This window comes from Anolis carolinensis, chromosome 2 (genome assembly GCF_035594765.1).
Source record: "Anolis carolinensis isolate JA03-04 chromosome 2, rAnoCar3.1.pri, whole genome shotgun sequence".
Taxonomy (NCBI): domain Eukaryota; kingdom Metazoa; phylum Chordata; class Lepidosauria; order Squamata; family Dactyloidae; genus Anolis; species Anolis carolinensis.
The window spans coordinates 259,413,487-259,437,010 of NC_085842.1; the positions used below are offsets into that span (position 1 = coordinate 259,413,487).

The 23,524-nt window shown below is 36.7% G+C and overlaps 1 protein-coding gene across 1 annotated transcript in view; it reads left to right on the plus strand.

Annotated features, from left to right (window-relative positions):
* fbn2 (fibrillin 2) overlaps positions 1–23,524 on the plus strand; it is a 154,739-nt gene that overhangs the window by 74,834 nt on the left and 56,381 nt on the right. Inside the window, exons 13-24 of the mRNA XM_062972128.1 lie at positions 48–173; positions 527–649; positions 2,688–2,810; positions 4,998–5,150; positions 7,229–7,282; positions 7,840–7,965; positions 9,942–10,067; positions 15,144–15,263; positions 17,457–17,594; positions 18,134–18,184; positions 18,804–18,929; positions 22,015–22,242. Coding sequence (XP_062828198.1) covers positions 48–173; positions 527–649; positions 2,688–2,810; positions 4,998–5,150; positions 7,229–7,282; positions 7,840–7,965; positions 9,942–10,067; positions 15,144–15,263; positions 17,457–17,594; positions 18,134–18,184; positions 18,804–18,929; positions 22,015–22,242 — 1,494 coding nt within the window. The remainder of the gene's footprint in view (positions 1–47; positions 174–526; positions 650–2,687; positions 2,811–4,997; positions 5,151–7,228; positions 7,283–7,839; positions 7,966–9,941; positions 10,068–15,143; positions 15,264–17,456; positions 17,595–18,133; positions 18,185–18,803; positions 18,930–22,014; positions 22,243–23,524) is intronic.

A 23,524-nucleotide genomic window follows, 5' to 3' on the forward strand; every position in this document is an offset into this window, starting at 1 on the left:
CTGAATCTTGTTGATAATTGAAAATTTAATTTTTCTCTCACTCATAGATGTCGATGAATGTATCCAGAATGGAGTTCTTTGTAAAAATGGCCGGTGTGTGAACACTGATGGAAGTTTCCAATGTATTTGCAATGCTGGATTTGAATTGACTACTGATGGAAAAAACTGTGTTGGTAGGGACATTTTTCTTTCATCTTTAACAAAGAGGAACCATAAAGTAACTATTTCAGATGTTGTTTTGTCTCTTGTTTTCCAAGTTTAGTTTTGATACCATTTAATGTTGTTGCTAATTTATTGACAAGAATTATCACACTATTTTGTCATAATTTGAGATAGCATATTTATATACCAGTTCATATAAATTTATATTTCGAGGCTATGCTATAAAGGGCTTGACAGAAAAAAAAATTAGTGGCCACCTCATTGTATTTCTAAGAAATCTGGCTGGAAATTGCTTGTTTCTATAGTCATTGCCATTTAATAAGTATTGACTTAACGCTATACAATAATTTTCACAATTTTCTAGATCATGATGAATGTACAACTACCAACATGTGTTTGAATGGAATGTGTATAAATGAGGATGGCAGTTTCAAATGCATCTGCAAACCTGGATTTATCTTGGCTCCTAATGGGCGATACTGTACTGGTACGTAATTTCCCCGTGACAATGACAGTATTTTTCCCTTTGACTCCCATGTATATTTGCATTCTCACATTGATGGGGAAATTGGAAATCCATGCTCTTGGCCCAAGGACTGAACTGCGTTGGAACTGCACAATATGTATACGAAGGATATACTGTCATCATTAATGGACTGGATGAGCAAACAAATTGAAACTTAACCCTGACAAGTCAGAGGTGCTCTTGGTCAGGGAATAGGGATCCAGTCTGTTGTGGATGAGGTCTCATTCCCCCTGAAGACACAGGTCCACAGTTTGGGGGTCCTCCTGGACTCAGCATTGAATCTAGAAGCCCAGGTTTCTGCAATGGCCAGGAGTGCCTTTGCACATTTAAAACTTGTGCACTAACTTCATCTGTTTCTTGAGACACCGAATCTGGCCATGGTGGGACATGCCATAGTTACATCTCATTTGGATTATTGTAACACACTCTATGTGGGTCTGCCTTTGAAGAATGTTGGGAAACTACAGCTGGTTCAAATATCTGCAACCAGGTTCTTAACTGGGGCTGGCTACAGGGAGCAGATAGCTCTGCTGCCACAAAAGAGCACAATCCAAATTGCTGGTTATGACATGTAAAGCCTTATATGGCTCAGATCCAGGCGATTTGGCATACCACATCTCCCTGTATGAACCTGCCTGGGCCCTGAGATCCTCAGGAGAGGCCCTCCTCTAGGTTCCAAGCATCATTGGGAGGATTGCGAGAGGGCCTTCTCAGCTGCTGCCCCTTAACTCTGGAACTCCTTGCACAAGGAACCCAGAATGTCCCCCTCACTGCTAAAAGCTTTCTTTCAGGCAGGCTTTAATTAAGAAAAAAATTAAGACCGAGTTAGGGCTTGTGGTGTTTTATGTATTTTAAAACACTTTTAATAGCTTAAATGGTTTCAACTGTTTGTTTGTAAATAGTGTTTGATTTAATTCTGTTTGAATGTATTCAATTTTATATTGTATATTGCATTATTTTTAGCACTGTTTCTTGCTTTGAGGCTCTGTTAAGGGAAAAGACAACCTACTACTACTACTACTACTGCTACTATTTAATTCTTGTATCTTTGAACACATGGAACTATTTTTTCTCACTGTTGGATGATCTTAATATTTCCATGTAGTTTTTGCCCTGTGTTACCGTATACCGAAGTATTTTGGGAATTTATTCTGTCCAGAAAACATGTAGTTTTTTCCTGCTAAATGTATTTTGGGGGGGGGGGCACAAAACCCTGCAATTTTGCATAAATGTGAAAATTGTGGTTTTCCTAACCATCTTCCTGCATTTTTCATACTGATTTTAAAATGGTCAAAGTTTTGTATGGGAAAGAAAATGGCTATTTTTCCCAAATAGTAGCCAGCTTCTTTTGTGCAAAACTCATTACTTTTGGCTTTTTAGTCTCAGTGAATGTGAAATATGTTTGATAACCATATGTGGTTATCAAACATACTATATATATAGTACACCTATGAGTACCAAATACCATCACAATAACCCTTACAGCCGCAAAGTAGTTTCATGTTCACATAGAAAGTGTGTGTGCCCATTTGTGTTTGGGTCCATGGGTGTACGTTTGAACACATTTCAGCAGGATTTTGTTCCACTTCAGTTTTTGAGGTGCTATACTACTCTTTTCTCCATTGCAAGATAAAAGTGCATTTTGATGGCCAGCCTAAAAAAAACATTTATAAGTAATTAATAGTAACACTTTTGATAATTTAAAAAAATAATTCATTTGTGTAATCTGTGGAATGCTGCTTCTATGCCTCCCCTAACAATTTCCGCTGTGATGACATAGGGAATGTTTCCAAATGTTCTGCATCAGTGTGTGTTTCTTTGTTTCTTTTAATTTCTTTTTGCCAAAAGTGTTTAGTTTGTTGTTATTGATTTAATCTATGAATCCATGAAAGTTGTGTAAATGTGCTCTGCCAATATCACAAGGATATACATTTCATAATATTATTAGAAAATGTACCAAGATATAGTATGAAGCAAAACTTATATTTTACCTGGATAGATATTGATGAATGCCAAACCCCTGGAATTTGCATGAATGGCCACTGCATTAATACAGAGGGATCATTTCGTTGTGAATGTCCACCAGGCTTAGCTGTGGGAGTTGATGGTCGTGTTTGTGTAGGTAAGAGATGCCCTCCCATTCCTTTGCATTTTTTAAACTTCTAATTATTCAGAGAACTTATATTTTTGTGGGGTATATAAATGTTGAAAACAATGAATCAATATGTCATAAAAGTTAACTATGAATTTTTATTTCTCTAAAAATAATAATGGAATTATAGAAAATATTTTGGCAAATTTGTTTTGGCATGCCTGCTTGGAACCTACTTTGTTCATGCATCTAATGCTGAGATTGTGTGAGATGACCTTTCCTTTGAAATAGGGTTTTCTCTCCTCACCTTCGCCTCTTTGGTTCTCAGAGAGGCTTCTGTGTGTCCCAAATCTCCTAAATGGATTTGAGGACCCTCTGTACTGAAGACTGGAGGGGAATCTGTTCCAGTAACAATGTTCATTTAATTGATTAATCATTATGGATTATTTATTATAATTAATTCCATGGCATCATTATGCAAATGCATGGTACTTTCATAGTTCCTCTGCTGGTCTGTTTTAGTGTTTGTAAAAATTTATTTTAAATGGGTTCATGTTCTACATTTTATGACTTCCTCTTCTTCATCCTTTGCTACTAATTTATTTCACTTCGAAAGGGAAGAATAATTATTTTATGGAGTAATCAATAAAAATGACAGTAAAAAATCCATTCTTTAATGCACCCAAATCTTGTAGTTTTTGATTAAAATTCATATTTTTGTTTATTTAGCATAGACTGGTTTAATTAGTGGAATTTATCTAAGTTTTGACACATTTTCAGCTGGGTTCTTGTAAAATACAAAAATACAGGCAGTCCCAAAGTTACAAATATCCAACGTACAAACATCTCATAGTTACAAACAGGGGTGAAACAACAGAAAGTGAGAGAAATTTGCCCCTCGGAAGGGAAATTCACTCCTGGAAGAGCTGTCATGGTGAAAAGGTGTCTCAGCTGAAGCCTGTCACCAATCCTTGTTTCCCCCACTGGTCAAATTTTTCAAAGTTCTATTCTCACAGGGACAGAAAGTGATATGAAATCTTCTGAACAGGGACACAGACAGCGAAACAAACACCGCAAGGGTGTTGTTTACCCTTCTCTATGTTATCCAAAGCACTCTCTCTCTCCCTCTCTCTCTCTAACTTGGGGACTGCCTGTTTGCTAAAATGCATAATGTCATAAACTAGAAAAAATAAACAAAAATAGAAATGTTTTTGGTTTAGTTTGGTGGTTGCTGATGTTGAACTTGAATTTGAATATGTGAACCTCAGGTTCATGAACTAAACAGTGCAGTTTGAACTAACTCCAATATTATGTGTGATACTTTTTGCATAATATACCTATAGGCTTAATGGGTAAAGGGAAATCTATCCAGCTCAAATTCAGGTTGAGGAGCGGAAAAAGAAGCCTATTAAATTTGGCACAGTGCTAATGGTAACACTTGTGGTGCAGAGTGTTTATTTCTCTTCTGAATATGCAGTGCTAGAGCTTAAATATTCTGCTTTACAATTAGTTTTTAGGCAATTTCTTCACAAGGGGCTGAATCACAAATTATTTAGAAGATTTTAGTTTCTCAGCAAGATTATATAATTGCTCTAGATATACACTAATAGGGATAAATCTGAAATAATGCATAATTCTTGTCCCTTTGAGCAAAGTTTCAGAGTGAGTCTTCTGTTAACAAATCTACTTTAAATTCTTCCTTGGCTTCAAAAGCTTTTCTGTTGGCTAACCTGCATGATTCCTGCAAGATCTAAGTGATGTTATTCAGAAACCAAAGGCAGCTGAAAAATATTTATAGTTTGAGAATTGGCACATTATGTTAAACATTTTCTTTAGGATTTAAGTAATAATGACATGTGGGTAAAATATTTAATAAAATACAGCAAAGGAAAGTTACATTTAAAAGCTTAATTTATTCATGCATATGTAGTTCAAGTACTTTGTTTAAGGTGCAGGAAATACATTAATAAAATTTAGCATGACATTTCATAAAATAGCTTGTATCATGTAATGAGAATATCCACTTAGATACCGGAGCATTTCAATAAACCTTGTCTGAATGTCAACATTTGTTTGGTATTGAATCTTATTGATCTCTTTTTCAAAATACAGTCATGTACTACAGATACAAATGTTTGAGACACACTCTTCATGTGAAACTATTTATAGCTTTCAGTGTAAGACAACTCATCTATTGTTCTATCTGGCTCCCCTTAGACACCCATATGCGAAGCACATGCTATGGTGGGATCAAAAAAGGAGTATGTGTCCGCCCTTTTCCTGGAGCAGTGACAAAATCTGAATGTTGTTGTGCCAATCTAGACTATGGCTTTGGAGAACCTTGCCATCCATGTCCTGCCAAGAATTCAGGTAAAATTGTGTTCTTCTTCTGATTTCCCATCTAGCCATAATCTAGGCAAACAAAGGGATGCACACATTTATAGTTAATTGCAAAGATGGAGTCAATTACAAAAAAATGTAGGAGTCCTGTTTTTACATTATCAGTGAAATTATGGGAATGAATCCCTTCCTTAATCTGGTTCTCTCTCTTTCACTCTGTTACATATCTCAAAGATTTGTTTCCCAGCTGGCTTCCAGTCAGTTTCATATCACAATAATGCTTAAAATTGCTTTCAGATCAAAGCATGAATCAAGGTCACTCAATGTGTTTTTTATTGCTTATGCATGTTTTCCTATAGGAACATTATGGGTTTGAAGCCAATTGCAACATATCCTCGTTTCCCAGTTGCTCTGTGTTTCTTGCAATGTTTTATGCATTGTTTATTAACAGGATGTGATTTGGATAAAAACATTCCCAAATGGTTTTCCAACGATAAAATTCAGTGACAGGAAAGATACTAGACCATCCAATATTTTTTAAAGGCCGTAAAAGACAGAATTTTGTTAAAGGGACTGCAGCTTAGATAAAATGCTATGATGTACTAGAATTAACTATCAAACATAACATGCTGGTCACAATCCTGCACTGAGAAACATAGCTATGAGATGTAGCTACAGTTTCTTGCCCAATGCTCCCTCAGAAACCACAATTTCTATGCTTTGGCCCTCTGACACCACCAGAGTCTTGGTCATTGGAGAGAACAGCAGACAAGCATCTTGGAGACACACTTGCCAACCTTAATCTACTTCCTCTCCAGCCTGTCAAGGAGAAGCATCTTCGGTGCCAGAACCAAGACAATACATTTAGTTTGTCCTTCCAGCTGGCATACTCCCAGAAGATCTGTATATGCTGACCTTCTCCTCAAGTCCTGAGCCATAAAGGAGAAACGCAGTCAAGCCCAGCACTAAAAGTTGTTCCTTCCCAAAGCCCCAAATCCTGGGTCCCAAAGAGCAAGTCTTAACAGTCTCCTTTCATGCAAATATGCCTTTGTTTGCTCGTCCACAGCAGCCAAGTAGACTTGCTTTTATGCATTAGTTTGCCCTAAGGTCTGCCTTTTATAGCCAATTAAATACCAATTAAACCAGTTAGATCAACAAAGAGTACATCTAAACCAGGCAGTATAGACAAGCTCCCAAGAACTGAACTTCTCATTACTGAATTTAATAAAGCCGGTTAAACCAATTTCTTTAACTTCAACATAAAGCAAATTGTCCTGAAGGTACCATGGAGAGGGAGTACAGGTTAGGCAAAACACCTTCCCCTCTAACTGTAACAGTTAGACAAAAGATAAAGATGACAGACAAAACGGAAACAAAATTCTTGCCTGGATCCCAGAGGCAACCAGCTGAAGCCTGTATTTACCTCTATCAGAATGAATGGCCCAAGCAATAATAAAAAGAAGTAGGAGGGCAGAGATATACATACTTATTTTACCTTTTCTCCATCTCTCTATCTACATCATAATGTGTAACATCAGGACATGTCATTTTTATTGCTATGGAAACATGAAGAAAAGGGCCAGATAACATGAGCTCAACATTTGATAGAATAATAGAGTTGGAAGAGACCACATGGGTCATCTAGTCCAACCCCCTGCCATGCAGGAAAAGCACAATCAAAGTATCCCTGACAGATGGCCATTCAGCCTCTGTTTAAAAGCCTCCAAGAAAGGAGCTTCCACCACATTCCAAGGCAGAGAGTTCCACTGCTGAATAGGTCATATGGTTTGGAAGTTTTTCCTAATGTTCAGATGGAATCTCCTTTCCTGTAATTTGAACCCATTCCTCTGAGTCCTAGTCTCCAGGGCAGCAGAAAACAAGCCTGCTCCCTCTTCCTTATGGCATCCTTTCAAATATTTATACATGGCTATCGTTTGTGAAGGCTTTAGTCTTAAGATATTTTGTTTCTTTGTAAATGCATGAGATAATTAATCAAATAAGCAGAGCTTTCAAAACAACAACATAAACGTTTGTATAGTATTTCAATATTTACTTTTAACAACTTATTTGTTTCTTTTATTTTTCAACACTTACTTTTACATGAGAAGCTGAGTTCCATGGTCTGTGCAGCAGTGGAGTAGGAATTACTGTTGATGGAAGAGGTAATATCCCATAATACTTTATGTTTATGGCCTGTACAAAAAGGATAGCAAATGAAGATACATTAGCCATGGTTGTGGCATGTACTGAGATGCAGTTAGTCTTTCTTTTCTTTCAACCTACCCTGGTTGCTGTTATTATAGATACGAAATTTTTAAAAAGCGAACTGGACTTTGTGGAAAAAAACATGTTACATTCCCACTGGAGTGAACAGCAGAATTCTCTCTTACTGAAATAGATGCTTGCAATAAATTTCTATGCATTCTCTGAGATGTAGCCTGTACAGATTATTTTGCTAAACAACAGTCTATCATTCTGTGACAGTTCTCATACTATTTTCATGAATTGTTTTGTAAGTGCATTAGTGATAAATTTGTTATTACAGATTGATATAGATATGTGTGTGAGAGAGAGGGGGGGAAGGGGGGGGAATACTCACAGCAGTAAACTGAATTAATTCTCTATTTAATGGTTACATTTCACCTATGTTTTTGTCAGGTTAATATTTTTGTGCCATTTACATTATTGTGTAATTCTTAAACATTATATTTTATTGCAGATATTAATGAGTGTGCTTTAGATCCTGATATTTGCTCCAATGGGGTTTGTGAAAATCTCCGTGGCAGCTATCGTTGTAAATGTAACAGTGGATATGAATCGGATGTTTTAGGAAGAAATTGCATTGGTAAGTTATCTGAAGTATATTGATATTGAGATTGTAACAATAATTTCAGTAATAACGGCCTTTGATTTCAACTTTACAGAAAAGCTATTTGATTTTGCAGTGTTATCTAGTAGACTGCTTTGCGATTAGTTTGAAACATTCTGTGTTCTCATTGGCCCCATCTACACTGTCCATATAATTCTATTTCTGAATGCAAATTATCTGCTTTAAACTGGATTGTATGAGTCTACGTTGCCATATAATCCAGTTTAAAGCAAATAATCTGTAGTCAGAAACTGGATTATATGGCAGTATAAATAGGACCATGATTAACTATCCTATAGTCTTCTCATGTGTTTCAAGGATGGGGACGAGGGACAGGGCCTTCTCGGTGGTGGCTCCCCGGCTGTGGAACTCCCTCCCCAGCGATATCCGGCAAACCCCTTCCCTCCTGGGATTTAGAAGAAAACTAAAAACTTGGCTCTGCGCCCAGGCATTCAGCGAATAAGCTCACTGGCTGATGTAATCGGGTCGCAAATCTGTAATTGTAGCAGTAGTGAATGACCGAGGATGGTGCAATATCGCTGCCTTGCAGCGTTTTAATTTTTATATACTTTTTATCACGTTTTTATCATGTTTTTATCATATTTTAATTGTTTTGTTTTATAGTATATTTGTTGCTGGCCCTTGTGACAGAATGTAAGCCGCTCTGAGTCCCCTCGCGGAGAAGGGCGGGGTATAAATGCATGTAATAAATAAATTAAATTAAATAAATAAGGATGAAAAATAGGAGGGCTATGCCACTAGTGTGGTCCTTTGCCATCTGCATTCAGTGTGTGGACATCAAGGCACAGCCCTGGACTGCTTGCTCAATACTGGAAATGAGGCCATCAGTTTCCCACCTATTACAACTGCTGAGGAAGGGGCAGATTGCTCTTACAGTCTGATAATAGAGAGCTTCTGAAATTTTGCTCAGGGTCTCCTGATAATTCCTACATAAAGTGAACATGGGAAGTAGCTAGACCAGGCATGGGCAAACTTGGGTCCTCCTGGTGTTTTGGACTTCAATTCCCACAATTCCTTACAGCCTAACACCTGGAGGACTGAAGTTTGCCCATGCCTGAGCTAGAGGCTGCTAGTGATGGTGCAGAAAGGAATTGGTAGAAAAATTATCTCCCCCTCTTCTCTTGGTGGGCGTCTTCATTGGATTAAGGAATCCTTTATTGGGGAATGGACGTATATTAGTCTTGAGGTCTTAGTCATGAAACAACATCCCATAGAACAAATTGAAAGTGGTGAGAATTTTTAAAAATAATTTTCCCATCCTCTGTGCCCTACGTTGTTTCTCATGATTTGGAAGACTTTCCAAAATAGCATGGGAAATATATCAAAAGGCTTGAAAAAGAAGAAAGAGCTGGTTAAAATTTTCTATTCTTTCTGAGAGAGGAACCCTTTGATGAAACACCAGCCCTTCTATTACTAGAAAGAGACTTCCCATTTGCAGAGTGGTACTTTGCATCCTTGCCTAAAGTAGTCAAAATTCTGGTATCTATCAAAGAAAGTTAACGAAAATAATTGGGTTCATTTCAACAACAGTTTTAATCGTATGACCTTCAACCAGAAGAAAATATATAAAAGGAAAATATTTTGAGTTGGTTTGCTTTCTGTATCCAAGAATTTAACCTTTCATGAATTCAGCCACCCACAGCTTGAAAAAGATTTTTTTAAAATTCAAAAAGCCAACTTTAATTCTGCCATTTTTCTACAAGGGACACCATTTTACTCCATCATTGTATGTAATAGGACTTGAGCCTCCACAGATGTTAATATCAACAGGGAATACTTGAAACAAACCCCAGCTGATACCAAGGGACCACTGTATATACATTTGTGTAGTGCACAGTATGACAAAGATAGTACTGGTAACAACATTAATAAAAAGGAAATACATCAAAAATTTCAGATGATCCTGAATGTTTGAATCTCTTGTCTTCCAGATATTGATGAATGTTTAGTCAACCGATTACTATGTGATAATGGCTTTTGTCGTAATACACCAGGAAGCTATAGCTGCACATGTCCAAAAGGATACATATTCAGCAGTGAAACAGACACATGCGAAGGTGAGGATCCCAAAGTGAAAAACAAAAACGTGGTTCTATTTATTTCACTATTTTTGAGCTTTACAGGATTAATTGGGAATAGAAATAAGGCCAAAACTACCTCATTTACCTAATGGAAGGTAGCATTACATTTATCAATTACATTACTAACATGTATCAGTTTGTTAACTGCCAAGTAGTTATTTTCGGACATTTTAAAATTCTTCCTTTATTTTGTTTTTGTGCATGGAAAGTATTGATATAATAAAGAACTTTTAACTTCATCATATGGGCTGATTTGCCTGTCATACGCCGCTTCCAATCCCTTTTCGCCATGGAGCCCATTACATTATGTACAGGCTCTGTGGTGAAAAGGGAGAGAAAGTGGTTTAAGCTACCATGGCGGCAACATGGGGAGGATTCCCATGTTGGAGCAAGGGGAGAAAACCGGGCAGTGAACATTCCCCCATGGGATGGGGCCAGCTGTAAGCCGGGCGATGCAGAGCGTGGGGCAATGGGGTCTCCACTCCTCTTGCCAGGACACCAAGGATTCACCACGATGCGTAATGAATCCCTCATTTAATGTGATATGATCCTTTGTTAGACAACAGGGAAGGAGTTAAAAATAGAGCTGGACCATTAAGAAGTTGTTTCATGTAATTGTAACACTGAAAAAAGAGCAAACAAGTAAAGATGGTTCTGATAGTGAGCCTATTCTTTTGTAGTTTCATTTCCTGGAAGAATTTGGAGGAATGATCTGGAACTTAGGTGGGAGTTATTTTCTCCCCACCCAAGTAGTTTGGCTGAGTACAGAGAGCTATTGCTGTTAAATGATCACTATGTTAATGGCCTTCAATTTTCTGCTGGACCATTCAGAAGCATTAATTTGTGCTGCCAAATCATTCTAAATTGGCTTCACTCCAGGTAAACATAGCCAACTTCTGGGCTAATTTGATAATGTCCAAAAATATCTGTGTATTTATGAAGATACAGCCATTTTTGTTTGCCATGCAGTTCCCACGGCAACTTAAAATGTTTCTTAAGCACTAGGCATCTTATCCTTACCTATAAAGAAAATAAGTGTATTTAGTTTGGACCATGAAGTACCTTATCTCAGGATGATATTCTATTAAATTGACATTTTCTTTTTTGAAGGCATTTTTTTAAGTAAAGTCCCAATTAGGTCTCAGTTTAGAAAAAAATCTTATTGTTAAATGACTTATAATGCCTTTTTGTTCACTCCACAGTAATATATTTCTGCCCTAGACAATCTAGTTTTAATTTCATGAACTTTGCTGGATATAACAAAACCCTTTAAAACCAGATTGCTGTTGTTTGGGTTTTATAAGGATATCGTGTCATTTTTCCCTTGGAACTGAATGGACCCCCCTTCTCCATGGTGTGCATTACTAAAATTTGCTTTAAATCTGGGGATGTACAGGGAACTTGGTGGTATAGAGAAAGGGTAAGTTTGGTTATCTAGCTGAAGCCTACTATTGTGTCTTTGAATGTAACCCTATATTTATAGCAAATGTTTATTGTTTTTTTATTTTTTAGTATCATGGGGGTGTTTATTGTAGACTAAAGCCTGAAATAATACAACAGGAAGATGCGCACTCTATCTATTTATCTTGATATTTAACTTCAAAGCTCAATTCTTACTATAAACATGTTCACACAGCTGAACATGAATCCTGAACACAAACAACAAATCATAAATCATTAAAATGTAATCAAAATGGTCAGCTCCAACTTTGACTTTGAAATAAAAGACCAAAATAGAGGGCATGTTTTGTTTGAGCAGAAAGAAGTTTACAAAGCAAAAACTGATTAATGTTGATGTACCCGTTATTACTCAGATCCCTTTCAAAAGTTGGCTAAATTGCCCATGTTTTAAGTAAAAGTCAATGCAAATGTTTTTCTGATCAGCAAAATTTTATTAAATATTACAGTATTCAATATTCTGCATTCATTAGTTTGCATAATGAAAAGTAAATCTGCCCTTGTTCTAATGAGGTAATGTTTCAGTCTTTCTTGTCATAGTATTACTTTTTAGATAATTACTTTTTAGTAATTGCACACAATGGTTCAAGTGCATGTTTTTTAAAAATAAACATAATGTAAAAAGTATAGCTGAATAACTTTGGTGCGTCTACTCAGAAGTAAATCCTGCTCAATTCAGGGCACTTTCAGACAGCATGAAAATGTGAGTTTTAAATGGAGTTAAAAATCTCAGGCCCTGACTGCAAGTCCCCCACACAGATCTGTCAGTCCCAAGATTGGGTCCCCTGCCATCCTCACAGGCTTCCTCTGTATTGGAACAAGATGGAGGGTGGATGGGGGACATCTGGTGGAAGGTTTTTTTAATCAGTCTGTTATGTGCTGGACCGTTATGCGTACATGCACACATAAAGAATACCTTAATATAACGAAGCAGATTCGCATGTGTGCATATGAGGTTCAGCACATAACAGATTTTTTTTAAAAAAAAAACTTCTGTCGGATTTCTCTCTTCCGCCAATTGTTTATTCAAGCTCTGATTAATATTATAAGCATCCTATGGAGGAGGGGTGGCAGTGCCATCTTCCCCTTTCTCGCCCCCTTTTCTGCATTAAAATAGGCTCCTTACTGAGCCTGGAATGTTCCCTTTTATCTGTTGCACCTCTAAATGATGAATTCCTCCTCAAAAGTTCCGTGTATCATTTTGAGGCTCCATGGAGCAAAAGGAACACTTCTAAGAGAAACAACTGGAAGATATTATTAAGCATAGAAGTTTGTGGCAATGTGAGGTGAGAGGAAAAGAAAGAAAAGTCTTTGGGAGGATCTACACTGACCCATTATCCTGAGACCAATCCACTTCAGAGGCAAGAGGGTCATCAGACTGACCAGTAGTATTGAGTGTAGTTCACCACTGCTGGATGACCGCTTTTACTGTCCCCTGCTGTTGTCAATTTCTCTGGCGACATGGGTCCTACCGGTTGGCCCTCATCTGCTATGATGTCAGCTAAGACTAAGAAACAACATCAAGTAGTTTCTGGTGTACTTATGAAGACAGCATATTTTGTAGAATAAAGAATGAATTACAGAGCTTTAGTACTTGTGTTCTTTTTCCATGTGGTGAGAATGCATTAGGAATCTGCTTATGATTTTTAATAGACAAACAGATGGGGAAGAATTAGTTCGAAATTCCATCTCTTGAAAGTTGGTTTTCTGTTTTAAGTACTGGATTAAAGCCCTAATTACTGGAATTGAAAAAGAAGAAATATGAGAGCCAATCAGCAGTGTGACAGAGCATCATGCGCATGTTGGTCCTCAGTTCCAATTTTTTATTTTGTTTTGTTTTATATTTGTAGTTTATCGGTTTTTTAAAACATCTTTGTAATGACAGAGCAATGTGATGTATTGGTATTTCATTCATCTCACCCCCATAAAATGACTGTTTTGAAAGATCAGCATATAGTAATGTTCTGGTGATAGCAGTTACTATTATGGTTGTTGCTAATATTGTTAACTTTATTTATGCACAGCCTTTCCCCCAAGATTGGACTCAAGTGAGCTCACAAATTAAAATGTATAGGCAGCTTACAAAGTAAAATTACATTTTATGTCGCTGTTTGCCATCAGTTCTATAAAATCTGGAATGCAAATAATATGGTAGTTTAATTCTATGACTAAGATAAAAGTAAATCTAGTTATGTCCTACTCTGGGGGTTGGTACTCATCTCAGTTTCTAAGTCGAAGAGCTGGCGTTGCCCGTAGACACCTCCAAAGTAATGTGGCTGGCATGACTGCTTGGAGCACCATTGTCTTCCCACCGGAGCGGTACCTATTAATCTACTCACATTTGCATGCTTTCTAACTGCTAGGTTGGCAGAAGCTGGGGCTAACAGCAAGAGCCCAACCCTCTCCCCGGATTCGAACTGCTGACCTTTCGGTCAATAAGTTCAGCAGCTCAGTGATTTAACCCACAGCGCCACCTTGGGGGGGGGGCTCCTTTATGACTAAAGAAACCATTAAAAAAGAAAATATCAACAAATCTTTGAGATAGGAATAAGGAGATAGAGTCACATATCTGATTCAAAGGGAGGAAATACATTATTTAGAATAAGGGGCATTTATTTTGATATAACTTCGGTGTTTATTATTACATATTGGTATGCATTTATTCAGTACTTAACTAGCTCTTAAAATGGGTTTATGGATTGGTTTTTGGTTCTTAGTCCTTCCTAAATTGACATGATTTCTACTAAAATCTATTCCATACCTGAGTGACATCATGAACTTTCTGTTTGGATCAATATGTCTGATTTTATATAATACGTATATCAAAAGAGATATTTATGAACTGCGAAGACATAGTTAAATGCACAGAACTATTCTTCAGAGATTAAATAATTTGTTATTTTTAAAATGTTTAAACTAATAAAAGGTATTGTCAGGTACAACTTTATATGGATCTGTTTAAAAAACATTGATTGGAAATATAGAGAAGGCATTGAGAGGTAAGTGAAATAAAACAAAATAGAATATGGACTACAGGATGATATTATTACCATATCATAGTTGGGGTATTGTTTTTGAGCAGTTTCCAGTACTGTGAAGTCACAGACAGCTTTGTAATGGTTAATTTCTCACAGTGTTTTCTTAATTTTCATGAAACCTTATGGAGCCATAAATGACAGAAATAATAAGGCCTTTGAATTGAGCATTTTGTGGTAGGGAATGTATTGCTTTACCTTAAAATGGATTCTGGTTTTTCACAAGACAATTACATTTGATTCTGGAAAGCTTTTTCAGTCCAAGTTCTTGGAAGTTTCTAACTTGTGTAAAGCAGCCAATTAATTAGCACTTGCAAAACTATGCAAAGCCTTTTGTACTCATACGAACTGCCTGCCTGCCCTACATTCTCTGTGTTATAGATACTTTGCTTAGTTCTTCTTCTTTTTTTTTTACTAAGTTTTCCAGACATTCTGGCATAACAAGGTTCATGGCAGGGCTTATTCATGGCAGGTTTTATACATGGCAAGGTTTATATATCATAATATTTTCCAGAAACACATGGCATGTCTAACAGTGTCTTTTCCTTCTGGATTATAGATATAAATGAATGTGAGAGCAGCCCTTGTGTCAACGGTGCGTGTAGGAACAACCTTGGTTCTTTCATCTGTGAGTGTTCAACTGGCAGTAAACTAGATTCTACAGGATTCATCTGTATTGGTAAGTCTACTAGTCTGTTTTACTCCTTAAATAAGAACAGGAATGCAGTTGACTTCGTAAAACAGAAAAGAATTGTGAAGAGTAATGTCTAACTAGTAACGGTGAGTAACAAAAGTGATCAGATCCTCTGTTCCTTCATAGCAGTATCAGATTTCAGGAGAGGTTTCATGTAGTATTTTCTTCTAGGTTTGTTCAGTACTAAATCTAGTGGAGCAAGATTTATGGTATAACTTTAAAATTTGATCCATTTTGCTACACATCAATTTCTCATACAATGTGAGAACTTTCATCACTATATTTATCCTTGTCCAAAATTTGGGATTATGTTTATTCTGGGTGCACTTTTCAGTGCAGAAATAACCCTAAAGTGTAGTTATTATAGAGCAGTGGTTCTCCACCTGTGGGTCCCCGGGTTTGGCCTACAACTCCCAGAAACAGTTTATCGTTTATCAACTGTTAGGATTTCTGGGAGTTGAAGGCCAAAATATCTGGGGACCCACAGGTTGAGAATCACTGTTCTAAAGGGCATCAATTATGTGTATATGGTGGTTCCTCTTACCCCTGCCTCCAAAAATTTCAGGTACCTAGCATCAACAGTTTTCGTTATGTATGAAAAAAAACTCACACACAAATGCTCACATGAATCCTTAGTTTAGGGATATTGTTCTTATGTGAGATTCCCCCTCCAAAAAAAACCACTCAGAAAAACAAATACTGAATGTCCATGTAAAATCTAATAATAATAATAATAATAATAATAATAATAATAATAATAATAATAATAATAGGCTCGGGATGGCTTACAACAAGTAACAATACAAAAATATGAGCAAGATATGATAAACAACAGTAACAATAAGCAATTATCATTTAGTGCAATTTAAAATATCATATTAATATTAATAATAATACCATATTATTAATAATAATAAATGATATTGTATTAATGAATAACAATTTAAAAGCAATTTGTCCTGTAAAAACAATCTAAGTATGTATCACTGTTTAACCAGCCATTCCTGCTATCAAGCTATACAGGATAGTAATTAACGATCTCATCATCATTACAAATCCTGTCTGATAGTTTTCAATACAGTCTAGCCATTCTCAAAGGGTTGAATAATAATAAATTTTCAGAAATAATTTTCTTCCTGAAAACCCAAAAAAAACCTGAAACAACAATAGCAACAACTTAAAATAAATTTGTTGACATTTTCCCCATTAGGTGTAATTTTATTCCAACACAGAAACATGTAAGAGTGAAAATTCAGAATAAAATATATCTGTTAGGATTTTAAAAAATGGCAGAAGCGAAGTTGGCCTAGCATTGTGCAGCAGTTCCATTGTTGAACTATAATTCAATTAAACCAGAGTTCAGATCCACACTTGGCCATGAAAACCACTAGATGATTTTGAGCAAGTTGTATTCTTAGCTCAGGGGAAAGCAATGGCAAACCTCCTGTGAACAAATATTGCATAGAAAATATTGCCATTTGTTGAAAATAACTTGAAGACACAACAGCTTCTACTACCAAGCAAAATTAAGAAATACTTTATGGTAGAACCAGGATTAAGGGCCCTTCTTCTAAAATTCCACAATTGGGCCTGTTCAGTGGATATTTTACTAAACTAGGAGAGATGTGAGTGTAGTAATATTTCTCCAAACCCCAAAACATCTGTTTTCTTGGATTTTGTGGATAAGAGTTCATTCTTCTAATAAGACTCAAATGATGGATTTTTATAGCTACTCAATTACCACAATCTTATTTTCTTTATGTTTTTCTGATAATAATTAACATAAATACTACCATGTACTGCAGAAATAATACAAACCAGATTAACAGTATTTCACAAATAAAGGAAGAGAATAACATTGGCCCAGTACAGAGAACATTAAGTGTTGGGTTTGGTGACAGAAGCATAAAAGAAAATGGGAAAGAAAAAGAAGACTTCCTCTTACATACAAGTTTTTACCTGCAGTTTGCATCCCCATGCTTGCATTTTATAGTAAAAGAAAACTTGAAAAAAATGTTTATGTCAGCAATTCATTTATAACAAATAGATCAGACTTTTGCAGCTCAGACTACTAGAAGCACTACACGACCAGGCTGGCTGTAGTTGTTTTCCATTTATAATAAAATGTATGTATCAAAAAGGAGTGGATAAACCCTATTTTGTTTTAATTAATTATAGACAGTCTGAAGGGAACTTGTTGGCTTAATATCCAGGATAATCGTTGTGAAGTCAACATCAATGGAGCCACTCTAAAATCCGAATGCTGTGCTACTTTGGGAGCTGCTTGGGGTAGTCCTTGTGAACGTTGCGAAATAGGTATGATTTTTACTTCATGGTGTTCTCTATCTTATGTGGCAGAAGTACACCACATGATATAATTTCTTTAAAAGGGTAATAAATGCAGTTTTAAAATTGACAACAGGCATTCCTTGCTAAAGGGAAGGAAACTTCCAACCTGTAGCCTGTTAAGGGGCTGACTTTGGCATGTTACAAAGAGCTGCAAAAAAGATGGGGAAGAAATTCATTGGATATAGACCTCTATACATGCACATATGATAAGAGAGAAAAATTGATTAATTGTGTGGATGTATGAGAGAGTGAGAAAGAGAAAGAGAAGGACGGGATCCCATTTTAAAATATTTCCATTGTGTTGAAATGATTGCATTGTGATCAAATCAATCAGAAGATAGGACTGCAAAAAGTTTATATTGTTTGGAGTGGGAAGAATAGGCAGCTTCGGCATATGTCATTCTGTCCTGTTCACATAACTAAATATGTAACTATTATGTTGAATTCATTTTGTAAACATTGGGTTGGCATGTTCTGAAATGACAAGTTTTGTTATTTTTCTTTAGACTCAGCATGTCCCAGAGGATTTGCAAGAGTCAAAGGTGTTTCGTGTGAAGGTAAGATTATTTTTTGCTAATGGTCCAATTCTCTAAAAATAAAAATGATCTGTATTACCCAAATTGCTGCCACTGCTACTTTTGTAAACTAATTCTCTGAAGTGTATGGCCATGTTCCAGAAGTATTATCTCCTGTCGTTTCACCCACATCTATGTCAGGCATCCTCAGCATAACATTGAAATAATGCAGATGTCTTTGTGGGTGTTAACTGTGTTGAACAGTTGTTTTGGATCTGGAGCCAGTATAAATGGGCTGGATCTAGAACAAACCACCCAGAGAGGCTTTTCCATGAGAGATGTGTGATCATATATCTCATGGAAAAGTAGAAGAGATGTGATTTTTGTCATTTCATACCTCCCCTTGCTTTCTAAATATTCCCATAACTTTCCCAGATATCTGATCCAGCAAGTCAGGGAAGATTCCAGAACAGTGCTGGAAATGACATTGGGTGTTGCAAAGAGAATGAGAAACCAGTGAAGGTCATCTCCCACATCTCCTAGTGGGAATATTGTGGAATAACTTTGTGAAAGCTTCTGCTACAATTTGTGCATCCAACTTAGTCTGTGCTTATTTTGCTTAAGTAAGGATAGATAATAACATTTTTGTATTTTATATCAGATGTAAATGAGTGTGATGTTTTCCCTGGTGTATGCCCTAATGGACGATGTGTCAATGGGAGAGGATCTTTTCACTGTGAGTGTCCTGATGGACTGACACTGGATGGAACTGGCAGAGTGTGTTTAGGTAAGTGCTGAAGATATCATACTAGGATAAGATGATGCATACTTAATTTATAGCCAGATTGTATATTAACCTCATTCTCAGGGTACGTGTATCTTGAGGTTTCCCTGTGCCTCTAGCATGAATAGTGGGTTACCTGTTAAAGAAATCCAGTGTCTCCCTCTCGATATGGAGAGGATAACTGAGGTTAAAGACAGGGCTTAAGGCAGCACTGATTCTGGGATGTCTCCCTCTCGATCTGCAGAGGAGACCTGAGCTTAAAGGAAGAGCTTAAGGTACCACTGATTCTGAGAGGTCTCCCTCTCAATCTGCAGAGGAGACCTGAGCTTAAAGTATAAGCAGACTGCAAGGCAGACACTGAGGCAGGCAAGAGGCAATAAGCGCTGCAGACAGAGCAGCAGAACCACCACCCAGTAGCTAAGAAGGATGCACCGCAATGAGCTCCCAGGACCGTTCAGGAAGTGCCAAGTGGAAAGAAGAGCAGCAAAAAAATGGTTTTGTGCTGCTTTCACTTTCGTTTCATTGCTTCATCCGTATTGGGAGGGGTCTGCCATACCATGCAATACGAATGAATGGTATGGTACAAAAGCATGAGTGAAACATATGAAACAAATATCAAGCCCTACTTTATTGGGCACCATCCGGGAGCTTTGGGCTCCAAGAACCCGAAAAGGTTTGGGTTAGCAAATGGGAATTCAACCCAGGTAGTCCTAGAACTACCCGGAAGTGACTCCCCACAGGCCCAATAGCCAATTAGACCTGGGCTGTCAGGAAAGCCCAGATCTAATGGGACATTTAATTAATTTGTTTTTACCAGAGGCATTGTTTGTACACCCCCAGTAAAAACCCAGACAGGTCATGCGATATGGACCTGTCTGAATGGGCCCCTAGATTTCCAAGTTTATTCCCAGTTAAACTGCATTATCCTGAGACATCCTGTCTGGATGGGCCCTATGGGGAGTGAATATATACTTGGTGTCTGATGTATTTGAGGGAAATGAATTGACATAACTGGCTTGAATATTCTTATATATTTGGAAATAAGCACTGAAACCAGATAAAGCAGCAACCATTCTGTATTTTGAAAATTTTGAACAGCCTGTTACTTTGTAAAACTTAATTCTGGGCACATCAACACCGATAGAAGAGCCCTGGATCAGCTGCATGGAGCCGATTAGTGTAACGTCAAGCAAGACCAGCTTAACGCGGCCTGGTCTCCCATTAACAAAAGTCTAGTATAGTCCAATTTCTTGCCCAGAACTCATAGTATCTTCTGACTTTGGGCACATCTAAAGTGTGGGGACAGTTCCAAAATGGAGCTGCCCGCAACTTTTTCCACTGCTATCCCATGTTTTCTGGCTCAAACAGACCAGGATGGCACTTCACATCTGCAGTTCTGTGCTAGGATCCATATCCTGGCCAAGACAACCATGACACAGAGGACAAGTGGGGATGATAAGGGGGTCTATTGAGTAGTAGTGAACTGAATTTATGCTATTAAATTATCAAGACTTTCCCTTCGCAGCAGTCGGGGGGGGGGGTGTCTGACCCATCCTGGGACCAATCTGGTGTAAACCATGCCAGATTGGCCCTGATATAGCGAGCCAGTGGAAATCTGCCCTCTGACTGGCTTCCTTAAGTTTGGAACATAAGAGTGTCAAGCTTACCATTAGATGTATTAATTAAAATAAACATTTCTCCTCATCATTTGGTGGCCTATGACCCATATCCTAATAATGATCTAAGCCTGGACCATAAGGAAGGGTGGGAGTGCCAGACACCCAAGGTTAGGAATTATGGATCAGCATAGATAGGTTTGCATTGCATATCTATTTTATCCTTTACTTGGGAGCAGGAAAAGCTCTTTAATCTTTGTAGGCTTAAGGGAAATTTTAAGATAACTAAAGATAATGTCTTGAGATTTCTGAAGGAGAACCAAGAATTTATGGTTAAATCAGCTGAACAAGCACAGCAATAAATTTTAATAAAAACTTGTTTAATATTTTGGTTAAAAGAGATTTAAAAACTCGCATGAAAATCTGCATTTTTGTACATAGAGTTGACAGTATATTGCAAAACATACAGCTTACTATAATATACTTCTTTTAAAACATATGTAAGATTTTGAAAGGAAGACCCAATAGCTTTAAATGGCATTCAGTTTCAGCTTTCAAGTGTAGGTGGATCCTTTTGTATTTATTAGAAAGTAAATTCTAGTTTGATCAGTGGGGTAAAATCCAACAAGTGCGCATGTTAAGCATTTTAGAACAGAAAATCTGAAGAGAAGAATACTTACGTAATGTTCCATGACATGCATCTATTAGGTTGAAATATTAGTAACATTTCATCTGTTTTCATTTTGGGAAGAATTTTAAATTTGAAGCATGTTAATTTTGAAGGTATGGGGGGGATTGGGGGCAGTTTCTGGATTTTGGGTGTTTATTGGTTTGTTTGCAACTGTACTTTCCATCTGCTTTTTCTAAGAATTTCACAATAGATTTGTACTTGTTAGATGCCAGGATTTCTTTTTATAAAGAAGTTGTAAACATATTGAATTCATTTAGAGATGCTATGCCCCAAAAGAATGAAAATTAGAAACAAAGCTGTGCCCTGTTTCCACAAACACAAAATAACATGTACAAATTCCTCACCATGCAACAAAATAAAAAATACACCCAGGAAAAGCAATTGGAATAAAAAGAACCAGCTCAGTTTCTGTGGAAATTATAAAAAAGTACTTAAGAAAACTGTTCTGCCTAGGGGTATAGAAGACTATATCCTAAAGTAAGACTTAATATTCCCATTGAGAATGGGAAACTTCTGAATGTAGTGATTTAAGTACAATTGTATAAAACATGTGAATAAAACACACTTCTTTTTTTAATTAATACTATTGTTACTTTCTGTCACTTGTTATGTTGTTGTTGTTACTGTTGTTGATTCCATTTTCTAGTTTTTAGTTATGTGTTTGTCCAAACCAAAAGTTGGATGGCCAAGATAAGCCAGTTATTGGTATTGTAAATGTTTTAGGATTGAGTCCTCTATGCTTGAATATGTGTAACTACATATTTATTTATTAAATATGCAGATATACGAATGGAACAATGCTACTTGAAGTGGGATGAAGATGAATGTGTTCACCCTGTTCCTGGAAAGTTTCGGATGGACACCTGCTGCTGTGCTGTAGGTGCTGCCTGGGGCTCAGATTGTGAAGAATGTCCCAAACCTGGAACAAAGGAGTATGAAATATTGTGTCCAAGAGGACCAGGCTTTTCAAACAGAGGAGATATTTTAACTGGAAGGCCATTTTACAAAGGTAAAATTAGAATAGTTAGGTTAAAAATTAATTAAATGATGCAGAGTATTAGAAATCATTACAGTATGCACTATGCACTTCATAATTAAAATTGTTTAATTTGTCTAGCAATTGTTAATTAATTCATTATTTAAAGCTCTAGTGTTGGCAAAGTCATGGGATTAACAAAAGTTGTCATTTTTACCCTTGTTACTACTGCTTCCTTCAAAAGGAATTTTTGTCCTAGTTGCCATCCTCCAACCTAGACATTACTCCCATGTAAACTATAAAGCCCATTATGTGATTGTTACCTAGAAATGATGGATTGATCTGTGAACTATAAGGAAGCATGGCATCTCATTTTACATCATCTGCATTACTCTCTTTTTTCCACCCCTACCAGTAAACACAGCCACTTCAAATGCCTTGTTTGCTAAATGTTAATAAAATTATTTATTTTAGTCAAAGGTTACTGGTACTTGACAAGTATAGCAGTAAGTGGATAGTTACAAAGATTGGTTAGTTGAGAATTCTTAATTTGAAAATGTTGAGTATCTCTAGGCAGATATGTGGAGTTTGTTTCCAAAAGATAGAAATCCATCTGAACTACTTTTACAGGAACTGAGAAAAAAAAACATTCTGATATATGCATTCTTTTGCTATAAAATTCAGTTTTCCAAGCCCAGTACTAAACTGATTTGATACATTTTGGTAATTTTGATCTGTACATAATATTCTACTCCTAACCAATAATGTGCTGCCACCTATAACTCACTTTGGGGGGGGGGGGTATTTGGTACCATTTGGAAACTATGTGTTTTCTGTTTCCCAATCCCAATTAAATACATTCTGAAGGTATCACTAGTAAAGTACATGTTTTGTAAGTAGGGATCAGGGTCCTAAATTTAATCTGTGGCACATTCAGCTTTAATGATTAGACATTCTCTGCATCCATCTTAACTGTATTGTTAAGATTGGGTGAAAAGGGTAGAGGAAGAAGAGGCTGATATAAAGCAGATTTGAAATATTGGACAGAAAAAGAAAGGGAAAGAATCCAAAAGAGATAGACATGATATTAATATAACATCTTGATTTTTATTTTTTTATTTCCAACATTTATATCCCACCCTTCTCACTTGAAGGGACTCAGGGCGGCGTACACAATTGGCAACAATTCGATGCTTACACATAATTAAAACATAGCAATGAAAATCCAATTAAAACAATATAAAAATATAAAACATACATTATCCAAATACATTTCACTATATGAGCAATGCAGTGAATTGTTGTTGCACACACA